Source organism: Pinus tabuliformis, chromosome J, assembly GCF_031772625.1.
Source record: "Pinus tabuliformis cultivar Carrire ecotype Pingquan chromosome J, CPIR1, whole genome shotgun sequence".
NCBI lineage: Eukaryota > Viridiplantae > Streptophyta > Pinopsida > Pinales > Pinaceae > Pinus > Pinus tabuliformis.
The window spans coordinates 531,193,441-531,211,012 of record NC_142295.1 but is presented as its reverse complement, the minus strand read 5'-3'; the positions used below and the strand labels follow the sequence as shown (position 1 = coordinate 531,211,012).

The following is a 17,572-nucleotide window of genomic DNA, read 5'->3' as shown; positions in this document are numbered from 1 at the left end:
TGTAAGGACTACGCCTAACTCCAACACTTAACCAATTTTCCAATTCTTCAAGTGTTAACATTCATGCATTGGAATAAAATTTACTTCAATTAACATTCATCATCTTCATTTATTAGTATGCAGCGAAAACCAACATTCATACAAGTATACACAATTATACTTGGGAGGGGCAACTCCTGTAAAGTCTACCCGTATCAATAATATAACAGTAATGTACAAAATACAATTACAAGTTTTACAAGTCTTATCCTTCCAACTGCCTTGGCCTACAAAATCCACCAAAGTGCCATGTCACAACCTCACAACTGCCAGCTGCTTGTTGCCCACACAAGTATGAGGAAACCCCAAGTTTCCTTGCCTCAGACAAATTCTAAAATTCATTGTCGCATTGGTTGTTCAACCTTGCCCGTCGTGTCGTGTATCCCTACCCACCATGTCATTCAACCCTTCCCACTGTCGTTTATCCTGACTTGCCCTTCGTGCATCCCTGCTTAGTCATTCAGACTGGCCCAGGTTACGTTGCTCTGCGGTGCCCTCGAGTCGTGCAACAAGACCAGTTCGGGTCGCCCTACAGTGCCCTCAGGTTGGGTCGCCCACCTCATGCAGACTTGCCCACCCATTTCGCACCCGTGCCTGCCAGTCCTATAGCTCGTCCACCCTGCACTACTTCTGTTCGATGATTCACCCGTCCACCTTATGACTCCCAAACATATGAACTCCAATGCTCATTCCTTATGCTTGGTCGCTTGCTTGGTTGCCTTGAAGTGTTTTTGCCACTCAAATATATACATGCTCCCTTGTGTATGGAGTGGTGTTGGCCCACCAGGTCCACTTGCTCATTCGTCTGTCGTATAAGCTCACGACCACACTTTCCATACTTAGCCATTTTTTCACATCTCTGATTTTTCAACTCTCGTTCAGCTCGTCCGTCACATCTGCCTAATCGACCATCATCGCACAAAACCGAAACGCTTCGCAAAACTCGTCGCACATAAACTGAAATGCCAACTCATCGCACGTTCTACATGAATCGTTGCACATAACCGAGCTTGGGCACCTGTCACACACGTGGGCGCATCGACTTGTCTCGTCGCATAAAACCAATAATGTCTCCCCATCGTCGCACATAACAGCATTTGGTTCACTGTCGCACATGAGTGCGCCTAGCTCAGCTTATGGGTGCGACACGTTAGGCCCCACCCCCAAATGCTCGTTCGTGGCCCAATCTCCTCCCATACCCACACCCTCTATGTTGAGATTGCAACAAGATGATGGAGCTTAGTGAAAAGAGTCGCCTTCACTAAGTGGGCCCGCAGGCAAATTATGACGCAAGTTCTATTTTTGGATCCCAGCAGGGATGATCACAGCAGGAGTGACCACAACAGAGATGATCACAGCAGGAGTGACCAAAGCAGGAGTGATCACAGCAGGAGTGACCACAGCAGGAGCGATCACAGAAGGAGTGATCAAAGTCTATTTTTAGACTGGCTGTCCAAAATAGAAAAGTCAAATATTATTGTCTCATAATAATATTTGGACTATAAACTTGATCTTATTCTCTTGGAGCACTTCAGTTTGAGCTACAGATGTGGCCCATGTAGCTGTCAGAAGGAAGTACGCTTTTCTTATGAGTCAGTTGAGTTGTTGCATGCATGACTTCAGTTAGAACTCAATCAGTTGAGTTTGGTGGAGTTGATTGTGGAGTTGATGGAGTTGTGTTCAGTTTGACTTGGTTAAACTAGTTGTAATTATTCTAACTGCAAATAGACTAATGATGAGTTGTTAAACTAATTATTAACTCATAATGCAACTATAGAATACATCAGTTAACTCAGTTGCATGTCAGTTCATGTTCAGTTCAACAGGGACAGGTGTTAGAGGATCAGATTGCTATCAGTTGTGACTATAGTTGTGCATGAGGATTTGCACAATCAAGGGATTGAGTATGCCAATGAGTTTGCTCATGTATTTGCCCAGTATTATAGCCTCTGCTCACGTCTTACACAATGTGAGTGATTCTTTGGAGGTGAAATACGAGTTTGGTAAACCATTCTCATTCATTCTTGAGCAGGTATTGAGTAGTGGAGGCAGGCAAGCAATGGAATAGATTTGGAGATCAGATCTTAGCTGTATTGTGTGTAACAGGTGGAGCTGGTACTGTATTGCTTGTGATAAGCATTGTACTTTGTAATGTTACATGGTCTCAATTATTAATATACAGATAGTTGGGGTTTTTAGCGAGATGCTTTCCCTGGGTTACACACTGTGTTAATGTGTGAATGCTCTTGATGTTTTATTGTTATTGATGCTGCTATATTGATGATCAACGTAGAGGAGCTTATGTATTGTGTATGTATTCCGCAATAGTACATGATCAGGATAATCTCCATTGAATATGTGTTAAATTATTCAAAATTTCTACATGGTATCGGAGCTGTTGATCATTAGATCTACTATTCAGGAAGTGTTTACATTCTATTTCTTCAGGCAGAGTCTGTAATCGGGCCAGGTAGCCTCTGGATTCATCCTTCATTTGGAAGGTGAGATATCCGGTGAATTCCCATACAATCAATCTCTGTACGAGAAATATTGTGTTCTCATGAATCTTATATTCGAGGCGGTTGAGTTGGAGTTGGCAGAAATTCGAATTTGCAGCAGTGTTTTCTTGGTGGCAACGCAACAATGTCTTTCAACGGATTGCGATTGGAGTATGCTCTTGAGGGCAGCTCAAACTAAATTTCATGGAAGGACAGGATGGAGGAAGTATTGGATGATAACGGGATGAAGGAGTTCATAGAGACGGATGTCCCAAAGCCCACTGATGCTGCTGAGGCGGAAGTTTGGCAAAAGAAGGCCGCAAAATGTCGAAGGATTCTGTTGGAGGGTGTGAAGGATCACATTGTGTCCAGCCTACATGGAAAGACTTCTCCATATTTGATGTGGAAGGCTTTAACAGATCTATTCCAAAGCAAGAGCGATCAGAGGAAGCTGGCACTCAAAGATAAACTAAGAAACATCAAATGCGAGAAGGGTGACATTATGCCCAAGTATCTCACGAAGTTCACTCAGTGTCGAGATGAGATGGGAAGTGTGGGGGTTACTATCGATGATGAGGACTTGGTGAGCTTGGCTCTCCTTGGTCTTCTGAAGAGTTGGCATTCCTATCAGGACTCTGTCAATGGTCGGGAGAAATTGCCAGGATGGGAAAGACTATGGTCAGATCTTGTGCAGGAGGAGATCAGGCAAAGTACCAGGGACAGATCTTCGTCAAAAGGAGCTGATGAAGAGAATTGTGCTTTGGCTGCCAAAGCAAAGAGAGGGAAGAGAAAGAAAGCTTCTCAGTCTGGTGTGAAAGGCAAGAAGCAGGATATGTCCAAGGTGAAGTGTTTTCACTGTCACCAGCACGGACACTATGCCACTAATTGTCCGCAGAAGAAGAAGAACAAGCAGGCTGCTGGATCGACAGCAGGAGAGGCTCTAGCCTCACAGTTTGAGCTTGATTTTTCATTGATCGCATGCTTGGTTTCAAGTGTGATGGGATCAGTTTGGTTCTTGGACAGTGGTGCGTCTTTTCACATGACGGGAGATAGAGATTTGTTTTCTGATCTAGAGGACAAAGATCTTGGAGTGCACATCGAGATGGGCGATGATGGTAGATACAGTGCGATTGGTATCGGTACCATTTCCTTTGAGAGGGAGTCTGGTAAACCCTTCGTATTGAAGGAAGTCATGCATGTTCCAGGATTGAAGAAGAATCTTATCTCAGTGGCGATGCTAGAAGACAAGGGGTATGATGTTGTTTTCAGCGAGGGAAAGGCTTTCCTGCACATCAAGACAACTGGTGAAACCCGGAAGATAGGGGTTCGAGTGAGGAACCTTTATCAGTTGCATGTAGATGGATGCGCAGCAATGGCAGGCAAAGCAGAAGGATTGGTGATCCGGGATGATGGCAAGTTGTGGCACAGGAGATTGGGTCACCTTCACCATGGAGCCTTGAAGATACTGCAGCAGATCACTACAGGGCTTCTTAAAGGTACACTTGCGCAGTCAAATCAGTGCAAGGGGTGTACTTTGGGGAAGTTTGTGAAAGCCACCTTTCATGAGAAGGATAGTCGTGCCACGACGATCCTTGAGAGAATTCACATAGACGTGTGTGGACCTTTCTTAGTTGCTTCAACAACAAAACACAGGTATTATGTGATTTTTGTTGATGATTTCTCTCGTAAGTGCTGGATCTTCTTCATGCAGAAGAAGAGCGAGAAATATTCAAATTTCTGTGAATTCAAAGCACTGGTCAAGAAGGAGTCGGGGAAGAAGGTGAAGGATCTTAGGAGCGATAATGGTGGTGAATACATCTCAGACGATTTCAAGGATTTCTGCAAGGCAGAAGGGATTCGAAGAGAGCTCATAGCTCCCCATAACCCACAGTAGAATGGGGTAGCTGAGCGGAAGAACAGAATGATTGTGGGTGCTGCACAAGAAATGTTGCATGATCAAGGCCTACCCCTTCACTTGTGGGAAGAAGCATGCAATACAACAGTTTATGTGCAGAACCGTTGTCCTCATAGGATACTTGGCATGAGTACACCCGAGGAGGCTTATTCTGGTAAGAAGCCTGATCTTTCTCATTTGAGGATTTTTGGTGCTAACGTTTACATGCATGTGACGAAGGATGCCAGGAAGAAGTTGGAGCCGACCGCAGAGGTTGGGACATGGATCAGCCACAGGACGAGGTTCATGGAGTGGAAGAGACCACTCATACAGCGCCAACCATCAGAGGGCGAAAACGCTTGACAGAAGCTGAGTGACTGGCTCAAGATGCAGAGAAAGTTGTAGGACCACCTACAGCCCAACGCAGGCAGAGACAGTCACCTGATCGGTACACTGGATACATGGCTCTTATGAGCAAGTGTGTTGTGACTGAGCCATCCTCTTTCGAGGAAGCTATGGAGGATCTCGCATGGGTAGATGCCATGGTGGAAGAGTATGATTCTATTGTCAGAAACAGTGCATGGGAGATTGTTCCTAGACCAGAAGGGAAATCAGTGGTGGGTTCGAGATGGATCTACAAAGTTGAGCAGGTAGCTGATGGGAGTGTAGAGAAGTACAAGGCAAGATTTGTTGCCCGAGGTTTTTCACAGATAGAGGGGATCGATTATGAGGAGACCTTTGCACCTGTCGCAAGGTATTCTTCCATACGGACGATTCTTTCTCTCTTAGCACAGATGGGATGGCACATTCATCAGATGGATGTGAAGACTGCGTTCCTCAACGGAGTCATTGAGGAGGAGGTGTACATTGAGCAGCCCGAAGGCTTTGAGGTCTTCATCAGTGAGTCGCATGTGTGCAGGCTCAAGAGAGCGCTATATGGGTTAAAGCAAGCACCACGTGCTTGGTACACACGGATAGACAACTATTTCACAGGACTTGGATTCTCCAAGAACGAGGCGGATCCTAACCTATACCAGATTGTGGTGGAGGGTAAGTTGCTTATCATTGTACTGTATGTTGATGATTTGATTCTAACGGGTGATGAGCTGTTGATACTGTCATGCAAGAAGGATCTTGCTACAGAGTTTGAGATGAAGGACTTGGGCCTCCTTCACTATTTCCTAGGATTGGAAATATGGCAACGCAGTGGTGGACTGTTTGTTTCTCAGGGCAAGTATGCTCGAGAGATACTGGAGAAGTTCAACAGGCATGGCTGCAAGCCTGTTGATACTCCTCTTCTTGGAGGTTGGAGGAAGGAGGATGCCACTTTGGGAGAAGAAGTGGATGCCACTGTTTATCGACAGTTGGTGGGATCGCTGATGTATTTGGTCAATACATGACCCGATATATGATATGCAATTAACCAGCTTTCACAAGATATGGTTAAGCCTACCAAGCTCTTCTGGAAGGCGGGCAAGCATGTATTGCGTTATTTGAGAGGCACATCGGGATATGGTTTGTGGTACAGACAAGAGGATGAGGTGAAGCTATGTGGCTTCATGGATGCAGATTGGGAAGAGAGCCCAACGGACAGAAAGAGCACATTAGGAGGGGTCTTCAGTATTGGATCAACAGCAGTTTCTTGGTACAACAGGAAGCAGAGATCCGTGGTACTCAGTTTAGCGGAGGCCGAGTATATGGCAGCAAGTTTGGCTGCATGCGAGGCTATATGGATGAGGAAGATCCTGGTTGGTTTGTTCAGTTCTCATTTGGATCCTACTGTGATTTACTATGATAACCAGAGTTGCGTTAAACTCTCGGCTAATCCTGTATTTCATGATAGATCTATGCATATTGACATCAGGTACCATCATATCAGAGATTGTGTGCAGCGGAGGATCATGTTGCTTTCATACATTCCAACGGAGGATCAGGATGCTGATATTATGACGAAGGCTCTCACCAGGAGCAAATTCAAATACCACTGAGACAGGATAGGGGTTGCTGATAATCCATATCTTGTCAAGAGGGAGTGTTGAGATTGCAACAAGATGATGGAGCTTAGTGAAAAGAGTCGCCTTCACTAAGTGTGCCCGCAGGCAAATTATGGCGCAAGTTCTATTTTTGGATCCCAGCGGGGATGATCACAGCAGGAGTGACCACAGCAGGGATGATCACAGCAAGAGTGACCACAACATGAGTGATCACAGTAGGAGTGACCACAGCAGGAGTGATCACAGCAGGAGTGATCAAAGTCTATTTTTAGACTGGTTGTCCAAAATAGAAAAGTCAAATATTATTGTCTCATAATAATATTTGGACTATAAACTTTATCTTATTCTCTTGGAGCACTTCAGTTTGAGCTACAAATGTGGCCCATGCAGCTGTCAGAAGGAAGTACGCTTTTCTTATGATTCAGTTGAGTTGTTGCATGCATAACTTCAGTTAGAACTCAATCAGTTGAGTTTGGTGGAGTTGATTGTGGAGTTGATGGAGTTGTGTTCAGTTTGACTTGGTTAAACTAGTTGTAATTAGTCTAACTGCAAATAGACTAATGATGAGTTGTTAAACTAATTATTAACTCATAATGCAACTATAGAATACATCAGTTAAATCAGTTGCATGTCAGTGCATGTTCAATTCAACAGGGACAGGGGTTAGAGGATTAGATTGCTATCAGTTGTGACTATAGTTGTGCATGAGGATTTGCACAATCAAGGGATTGAGTATGCCAATGAGTTTTCTCATGTATTTGCCCAGTATTATAGCCTCTGCTCATGTCTTACACAATGTGAGTGATTCTTTGGAGGTGAAATACGAGTTTGGTAAACCATTCTCATTCATTCTTGAGCAGGTATTGAGCAGTGGAGGCAGGCAAGTAGTGGAATAGATTTGGAGATCAGATCTTAGCTGTATTGTGTGTAACAGGTGGAGCTGGTACTAGATTTCTTGTGATAAGCATTGTACTTTGTAATGTTACATGGTCTCAATCATTAATATACAGATAGTTGGGGTTTTTAGCGAGATGCTTTCCCCGGGTTACATAGTGTGTTAATGTGTGAATGCTCTTGATGTTTTATTGTTATTGATGCTGCTATATTGATGATCAACGTAAAGGAGCTTATGTATTGTGTATGTATTTCGCAATAGTACATGATCAGGATAATCTCCATTGAATATGTGTTAAATTATTCAAAATTTCTACACTCTACCACCCTACATTAACTACGAATAATTCAAACTCCTCCCTCCCACAAAATTTGCATGCCTTGCTCCAAAGTTCTTGCTTGTGACCCGACACCATAGTTATCCCCTACAACCAGAGAATTCACATCAGAGCGTCATGCAAATTACACAACAAACTTATTTGACAACTTTGAGTCTTGTCTAAGGTCCAAGTTAGCTCTGTCACTTAAAACTTAAATTAGCAGCAAAACCTGGAGTTTGTAGCTAATAGGTACAAAATGAATATTTAACAAATCTCTAAAAACTCCTAGCAATATGAACAGTCAAGTTCTGGTGTCTTACATAATATAAATCCTTATGTTGTTACCTGTTATATGTAATTGTCTTAGGAGGCTTTGTTCTTTTTCTATTTGGAAATTTTTCAGAGGATTAGTTTGAGATTGAGGTTACACTTGTGTGAACAATTATCTATTTATAACTGTAGGGTGAAATTCACTCTTATTGTGTGAGTTTAAGACAAAATTTTAAGTCAGAAGAAAATTTCAATTTGACCATTTAAAGACTTTTAGAATAGTTATTATGTAACATAACCAGAGATAAGAGCAGGACCAACATAACACCCACCAATCATAATCTTCTACTATGAAAAAGAGAGAACTCAAACTGCATATCCTATGCATTGTATCACATAAACAGAGATGAGAGATTTCTTGGGCAATGCAAACCGACAGAGATGAATTCTTAAACTGATTTTTAAACAGAGCATCCTAATAAGGAACAAAAGGACACATCAACACATATTTTCGGAAAGATAAGTCTAGTTTCATATTACATAACCCTTAGTAAAAAAACCCCAGGGTTTGAGACTCTCAATTCCTCTGTTCAGTTTCCAATGACCTATGTTGCCTCTGCAGGGATTCTTAGCTAGTCTTTCTTTGCGATTTCCCTCGCGATTCTTTTGATTTTCTTCCGCGGGCTGTTCTCAGTTGTTGGAGCTTGTGGCACCGATTCTGCTAACAACCCCTCCTTATCTCTAGCAAGCTCGTCTTCCTTTTCATCTTCAATGAAAATAGGCTCCTTAATCTTGAGATTCATTTAGCTTTGAACCCTAGCCTTAGTTTGTTTGTGGGCCTGGTCCTTTGCCTCCTTGCATATTCTATTCTAGGGTCACGTTCTAGAGGATATTCACCCTTCTTTTTGCCTTCCTCCATGGTCTCATCTTCCTTAGTCTCCTGGACTTCTGACTATTGTCCTCTAGTCCTTATTCTATAAACCCTAGGGATTTTTATCCTATTAGGGTTCTTTTTTGTTTGTCCAATAATTTGTTGACTTCTCTAGACTTGTATAGCAACAATTTTCTCCTTCTTATGCCTTTTGGAAAAGGGGTGTCCCAATATCCTCCTCCTTGACTGTTGTGCTTCCTTGTTCATTTCCAGCGACTACAGCGGTGTTGAAAACACATTTTCCAATGCTATTCTGAAAGATATTTTCAAGACTTTGGACTAGAAAATTGTTATTGGGCCAACATTTCAAACTAGATGGATGATTGCCAACATTGCCACTTTAGATTATGCAATTTTTTGAGAAAAAAAACCTATAACTCATAATGATACATATATAAGGATTTTTTGATCTAGATTGGGATGGATATTTTGACCACAAAGATATACCTATTATTTTATTAAACCTATTTTTTGGAGAAATCCATTAGATGATAAAGAGGTAATCACATTGTGGGTAACTATCATATCATATATTTGCTTTCCATATCTCCTTTTTGAAGTTCCAACATCGATTTTCGTCCCTTTCCTTCCCTTGTCTCTCTTTTATTAACATGTCAATTTTCGTTGTTTTCTAACTTATTTCTTCTCATTGCCTTTTCCTATAGATACTCCAAATGATCAATCTTTATTAGCCCTCTACTCTAAGTTAATAAATATATCTATATAAGTCCTTCATATCTCTCATTTTTCTCTTAGTGTTGGTAAGGGTTGATGCAACTCACTTGAAACATTAGACCACTATGATACCACTAATCTAGATTTGTGAAGGAATGAAATGAAATACAAATTTAAACAAAAACACAGAGATATAATGAAACAAAACTTCAATTAATAAACAACAACCGTTGAAAATTGTTTACATGCAGAAAGGGAACAAACTATCTAAGGCAATAGTAACTTATCTCTGAAAAAAGATGTGATGGTTATATGTCTTATAAACTAAGTTATAATGAGAATATCAGGGCTTTTTATCATGAAGAAACAATGGAAACCCTAAACATCCAAAAACTTAACCCTAGAAGATGAAGCGCCAAAAACTTATGGGCCTCGCAGGGGTTACTTGGAACGTCAACTTCTTAGGGTCATAACTTTGGCATACGATCTTTGTTTGGCATGCACAATAGCTCGTTAGAAAGGTCTATCTAAGGAAAACAACATTTTATGAACATTTTCTTTTCGATCACGTTTTCCCATTTCCCCAAAAAACATCTTTTAGGGTCTCAAAATGGCTCCAGAAGTTCAAGACCTGAAACATTGCCAAAAATAGAAAACTGTTGAAATATGAAACTATGCTAGAAATTAGGAAACTGAAAGGAAAAAATGTTGGGGGTCCAAGTGGAATAGTTGAGTGGCCAGCAATATCCACCTGGATCATTGAAATAATGGAGTGACTTTTCCTCCTAGTGGCATGGTTATAACATAACCCGATAACCTACTAGTGGTTAGGTTTGACTACCTCAACTCTTAACTAGAGTTACAATATGGACACTTATAGAGTCTTCTTCATCATAATCATGTGGCTATCCTATTTTCCATGAGTAATGGGGTTTGATGCGACATCCTTTTGAATTATGGTAGTATAAATGGGAATGTCCACTTCTAAGTGGCATAACTTTTGTGTAAGAACTATGATATATGTGTTTCTTGCATTAGGAAAGATCTCTATGTGTAGAACATGAGAAAAATGTGTGTAGCCAAAAAGGAAAAGTTTTACAACCCAAAAAATGTCATTTGATGCCTCAAAATGTTCTTGGAAGGTTTCAAACCCCAATTTTCCAAACTACATTCCACCGGTAAAAATGGTCCTATGAGTTGATTCCTCCATTTTTTCCACTATAAAAGCATCAAGATTGATGAAAAACAATATAATGATCCAATATGGATCATCTTCTCCAAATATTTTGTGCTTATTATCGAAGGTCAACATAAAGAGATTCATATTACAGTTTATATCTGCAACTTATGCTTCCAACCGTAAAAACCTCTCCTTTGCAAGATCATGAGGGTTATTCACAAATTTGTCAACCATGATTAGAGTTTTTGGACTTTTGACCTAGCCGATCTAGATCCTCTACAAATCTGCACAATATACCCAAAGAATCCTGCTCTGATACCAATATCTGTAAATTGTCGTGGATAATCCACTGGATAGTTTGTCACGATAGGTCTGATAAAACAATATTTAAAAATAAAAATCTACACTATTAGGGTTTTATTTCTTTTTAGATTTCCGGATCTATAGATTACTGTTAATTGTGTATGCATGTAAATTAAAATTGTGCAAAAAAATAGAATAATGAAATAAAATCTCACAAACCACGATTGACACAAGATATGACCTGGGAAACCCTTTCAGGAGAAAACCCAGCTGGAAGGTGAGGTTTCTATGCTCTCTTTCTTTGAATAGAAAATGGTTGTGAGTACAAATAAGTATGGTTTGTGGCCTGTGGGATACTACAGTGTACAAATCCTCTTTGGGTGCTCTATTTCTTATCACTCTCAACTATTTTTTCTTATCTATGAAACAAATGCACTCGAAAGAATGGAATCCCTTTTCCTCTTAGTGGCCTAGTTATAACACAACTTGATAGCTTACTAGTGGTTAGGTTTGACTACCTCAACTCTTAACCAGAGTTACAATATGCACTCTTCTAGAGTCTTCTTCCTCATAATCTCGTGGCTAGACCATTTTTCATGAATAATAGGGGCTAACGTGGCATCCTCTCGAATTATGGTGGTAAAAATAGCAATGTCAACTTTTGAGTGGCATAACTTTTGCACACAGACTGCGTTTGTCACAATTTATGCATCGTTGGAAAGGTCTCTATCTGTAGCATAGCAAAAAAAGGGGCAACACAAATTTGACAAAGTTTTACTTGAAAAAAATGTTGGTCGATACCTCAAAATGCTCCCATAAGGTTTCAGACCCCAATTTCCCAAACTGGGTTCCGCTGATGAAAATGGCCCTGTGAGCTAATTCCTCCACTTTTTCCACTCTAAAGGCATCGAGATGGATGGAAACCATTATAATGATCCAACCCAAATCAAAAACTAGCATCACATTCCCTACCCATATATTTGCTTCATTCTTTCTTCCTACACCCCCATTATCTCTACAAAGAAATCTTAGCATGGGAAACTCTTAATGTTAGAGATCACAAACAATGCATTTGGTTCATCATCAAAGATCATGAACAACACATTCAAACCAACATCTATGTATCCCACTAGCTCTCTTGTAACCTCCATCCTTTCCAAGCTCTCATGTTCATAAATATGCAAGGGTGAACATTAGGCATGAACCAAGTGATGATGTGAGTAATGTGGTATTTAAAGGCCCTTCATTATCCTCATAGTGGTGGTGGTTATAGATAGTTGCAACAATAGCATTGGTACTATGCCATAGTTACCATCACTAAAACATGAATATCACACATGGAATGAAGTGGATTTATCTAATGCTAGGGCATGTAGGACCATGGAGAGGTAGAAACTAGCTAGAGTATTCCTCAAAATGATTTTATGTGTTTTCATTGTGGATATGTGTCTTTTTGGAGACGTGGATGAAGATACGTGAAAGCTACAAAAGAAAACAAAGAAAGGGATGATGGAATATATTACAAGATGCCAAAGCCCTATACCTTATGGAGCACAATAAGAGTCTAGATGCTATTCTTACACTAAGAATCATGGGATTCTTTGTGTTTCAATATCTCCAATTTGAAAAAGCTTTCATGAATACTAATGTATTTACTTTTAGGGAAGTTCCTTTGAAATTTCATTATCTATTTCAAATTAGTACATAAAAAATTGGGGCAAATTCACACTTTAAAGTTTGAACCTTTTATAAAAAATATTAAGTAAAAATTCTTTTAGAATGATAAGTATTTATTGTTGTTTTGATTGAGAAATAATCATTATAATTTCATTTTTATCACTGCTAAAATCATTAGTGTTATAATCCAGATTTAAGATAGATTATAAGTAAATCATTTTCTTTAGAAAATTTAAATTATTAATAAAAATTTTGGTAGTTGTATTGTTAATGATATATTTTTTTTTGAATATTAAATGACGAACTAAAATTATGAGAATATAAATTTTAGATTATTCAATAAAATGAATTTTTTTATGTGTATTATTTATTATTATTATTTTCCAAATTATAAAATAATATAATCAAAATTTATATGATTTTAAATCTTTTTACTATATGTAAAATGTTTTTTATTTTTTTGACAAAAGAATATTGATCTAATTTTATTTTTATAAAATGTAATTGTTACTTTTACAATTTGTTGTTGTCTAACTAGACTGTTTTTTGTTCCGAAAATCATGGAAATTTTGGCAATATTTTGATAAAATCTGGTAAGGATTTTTTGTAAATCTAGGTTACAGTTGCCAAATTTCAAGATTTTGGATGCCCTGGAGGTTTTTGATGGTGCTGAGTCCATTTCCACCATAAAAAACATGATTCAAACATTGCTACTATAAGATTTCTTGAAATTTTTTTGTCTAGATTCCCGTCACTTTCGACCATCCAGAGAATTCCTCCTCTGATAAACCAGACCAATTTAATTAATTAAATAATAATGTAATACATTTATCTTACCATATCTATTTACTTTTCAAATAATAATTTTGATAATTAAAATAGGGATGGTCTGATAATCAGACTTGAGATTTTGGTCAAAATTTACAGTTTGTTTGAGTTAAATTTTCATTTTTATGGTTTAAAATAAATATAGATATTTTGAGAAAATTCAATTAATAAGTCTGAAAATAAAAAGTAAATGTACTCCCTTTAAAGAATTAAATTTATTATAAAATTAACTTACTTTAATTTCTGTTAAACATCTAGTATATTATTTCACAGATTCTGGACATCAGACTACTTTGCTACTGGAATGCAAAAATCTATTAAATACACAATCAAGCCTTCATCTGCAATATGTTTAATACAATTACTCGGAAGGAGATACTGAGCAAACTAACCCTTCGCGTCAATGTTAAAATTTCGGGTAGAAAGGGCCCCTTCTTTGTTCGCCACTGATCGCCTTTACCGATACTTGAGGCGATGTATTTGGCTGCAGTCAATGTGAAAAAGAAATCAGACGAATTTTTCTGAGAACATATGGTAGAAAATTGATTGTGTCACTGAGATTTTGCAATTCAGAGTTTTGAAGGAAATGAAATGAAATACAGTAAAAATTTAGTTTTGAAATTGTAAAAATGTAGACTAGAACCGTTATGTCTGACATGACAAGAGATGTGTGTGAAAATGATGCCAAAAAAAATCTCTTTTAACATTAGAAATAATGAGGAAATCTTAAACATTTAAATGGGTCATTAAGGTTCGTTAGTACATCAACGTTTCTAAATATCCAAAAAAAAAAAAATTGAGATGAAACACCAAAAAGTTTGTGGTTTTTTTGGGGTTAGTTGGTACATTAATTTTCATGATCATAGCATTTGTAGTACAATCTGTTAAGGACATTTATGAAGTACATCAACGTTTCTAAATATCCAAAAAAAACTTGAAATGAAACACCAAAAAATTTGTGATCTTTTTGGGGTTAGTTGGTACATCAATTTTCATAATCATAACATTTGTAGTACAATCGGTTAAGGACATTTACTATCATATTGAAAAGATTTAAATCATAATTATATATTTCGACTTACTTTTTTGTCTTTCCCTATAACTTTAAAAACATGTCATTTGGAGCCTCAAAATAACCTTAAAAATTAAAAAACGAAAAACTATAATTTTATTTTATACCAAAAATGAATAATTGTACTTTGAGTCGATCCAGTAAGTAAATATTCACTTATATCTACTTCGATCATTGTCTGAGGTAAACGACTGAAAGGGGCTTTTTCAGTCTTTTGATGACGGACGAACGGGGTTTTTTTTGATAGATAAAAAATATCAAACACGTCCATTTGATAACGGAAGGACACCAATAAACACCAGCTAAAAGCAGAAGATCACTGGAAAAAACCTAGTGGGGAATAGAAACAGGGAACTTTGAACCTGAACACTTTGCATGCCCTGTTTCAACCACTAAACCGTAACCTAATAAATAAATATTTATACCTCATTGAACTGAGCTCAAGCCATTAGACAGGAGTCACCTACAGGGATACCATGGCCAATGGAGTTAACTCTCAGTAACAAATTGATCCTGATCTTTTTCTGGGACAGGAGTCAGCCACAGGGATACCATGCCAATCAAGTTAACCCTGACTAACAAACTGATTCTGATCTTTTTCTGGCTATATGGATTGGGTAACGGGAGGCAATCATGGGATGCTTATTTTGATATCCAGAATCTAGTTTTATTCAGCATCTAGTTTCAAACAAATAGAGTATTACTGTGGAGCTTACCACTGGGAATAAATGAAAAGATTGACTTATAACATCGGTTTAAAAAAAACTGCAAATTTTTGAGCCTGATTTGTTAGGTAACTTATAGACTTTAAAAATTAGTGCTATTGTAAAATTTCACAACTGGTTCACTCTATTATATAAGCAAAACAATAAAACAGAGAACAACCAGAAGATCTAAAAGAGACGAAGAGGAAGTCTCTGAAATTTTACAGCTATGAATATTATTTTTAGTTGGTATGAGATAAACATATTCCACTGAAACTGAAAAAAACACAGAAGGTCAAAACTTGTATAATTATAATTACAAGATTTCAAGATTCTCAACTCAAAGATTAAATGAAAATATTTACTTATAACACCCGTTTAAAAAGAACTAAACAATAAGTTAAATAGAACTGCAAATTTTTGAGCTTGATTTGCTATTAACTTATAGACTTAAAAATTAGTACTATTGTAAAATTTCACAACTGGTTCACTCTATTATATAGGCAAAACAATAAAACAGAGAACAACCAGAAGATCCAAAAGAGACGAAGAGAAAGTCTCGGAAATTTTACAGCGATGAATATTTTTAGTTGGTATGAGATAAACATATTCACTGAAACTGATGAAAAATACAGAGAGTCCAAACTTTTATAATTATAATTACAAGATTTCAGGATTCCCAACTCAAAGTTCAAACCTCAAAGTAGCCCATTATTGTAATTACAAGATTCCATTCTTTGGATTGTAGATTCGGAAGTCCTATTTGCGATTTCAACGGTTGATTTTTTGTGTGGACGAGAAAACCCAAATCTACAATCGAATTACAGTCAGGCTAACAAGATACACCTATCCCATTGTTCCGCTATTCTGAAAATGTATTTGGTTACGGAATTGAGCAATGAAATCATCGCATCTCTGCCTCAATTCATCACTGCTCCCATCCACTATCACCATTAGTTCAGATTCCACAAAAGCCTGATCCCGGAACATCGAATTTTTCATGTCAGAATCGTCTTGGCGTTTGTCCTGTGTCATACCATTAACGCGGCTGCGGTTGCGGCTGCGCTTAACAGATGGTTGTTTCTGCTCAGGTTGTGTAACAGTAAGACTCATGGAAATGGAATTGACCCATTCGTTTTTTCCAAGAGCTTCTCTGCTTTCCGTACCAGTCCCCTCCAAAGCGTTCTGCTGCTTTGGCCAGGTTTCAATTTCCTGCACAAATGAACTTGAATCTCCATATTGGTCAGTACCGGAAGTTACACAGAACAATCCCGATTGGATGGAGAGAAGAACGATGATGATATTACACAAAATCAACCAGAAGACTGAATCAAGACGCTGAAGTTCAACTTGGGTGAAACAACATATAGGAATGGAAGTTAGCAGAACCTCCCTTACAGCTTGCCACTGCCTGATGATGAGAGCCAATGAGACCAACATCATGGGCACAAACATATGAATGCCTATGCCTGGATTACATGTAGAAATCCAGTGGCGTATTTTTTTCTCCTCAGAATTCTGGGCTTTTGCCATTGATTACTCTGCTCCAAGAGCGCCACCTCCTTCCCCTATGGATTGGGATTTATAGCAATTTCTCATAGTGGATGCCAATGTGAAACCGAAGGAAAAAGGAAAATCCATGAGAGTACAAAGTCAAGCTCAGTCAACATGGTGATGGAACAGGGAAAGAGAGAGGAAAATACATGATCACCCCAAAGTCGTGGTTAGTCAATGTGCAGAGAGAAAATTGAGGGCAGTGGGCTCCCATGGTCTGCAAATATAATAATTGCTTGCTCAACTTTGATTGATTTGGATATGGAATGCTTAGATTTATTATGTATATCTGCGAAAATATTGCTGACCTAAAAGGGGTGAAGTTGGAATATTTTTTAATCTATTTTGTGTTTGAACTGGTTGAAAATGAACGAGCAATTGTCCTTATAATCCTATGGGAACTTCGGAATTTTCTTTTTATCTAGCTGCTTATTGATTCCTTTTATGTAGCTGCTATTGATGCCCATGTTTCCAAGCTCAATCTTTTTCCATCGACTCAAAGGTTATGACAATAACAACCCCATGGTCTCACTGAATAGCCGATAAAATTATTGAAAAGTGTGTTTATGAATGATTTCAACCTCATTTAAAACGAATTAATGGTCTTCATAACCATCTAAATCGTACTGTCGAATTGTCCCACAAAGATTCCGCGTTTTGGAATCGACCCAAAATCCAAAATTTGAACTTGTCTGTTTTGAAAAAAAACAAAAATACATTTTACCTCACAACAATAAAC

At 38.3% G+C, this 17,572-nt stretch overlaps 1 protein-coding gene across 1 annotated transcript; it reads right to left on the bottom strand.

Moving 5' to 3' along the window:
- Positions 1-15,899: 15,899 nt before the first annotated feature.
- LOC149228097 (uncharacterized) lies at positions 15,900-16,987 on the bottom strand. Its single transcript, XM_089375637.1, has one exon. The coding sequence runs from the start codon at positions 16,810-16,812 to the stop codon at positions 16,126-16,128; it is 687 nt and encodes a 228-aa protein (XP_089231763.1). The 5' UTR covers positions 16,813-16,987; the 3' UTR covers positions 15,900-16,125.
- Between the last annotated feature and the right edge of the window lie 585 nt (positions 16,988-17,572).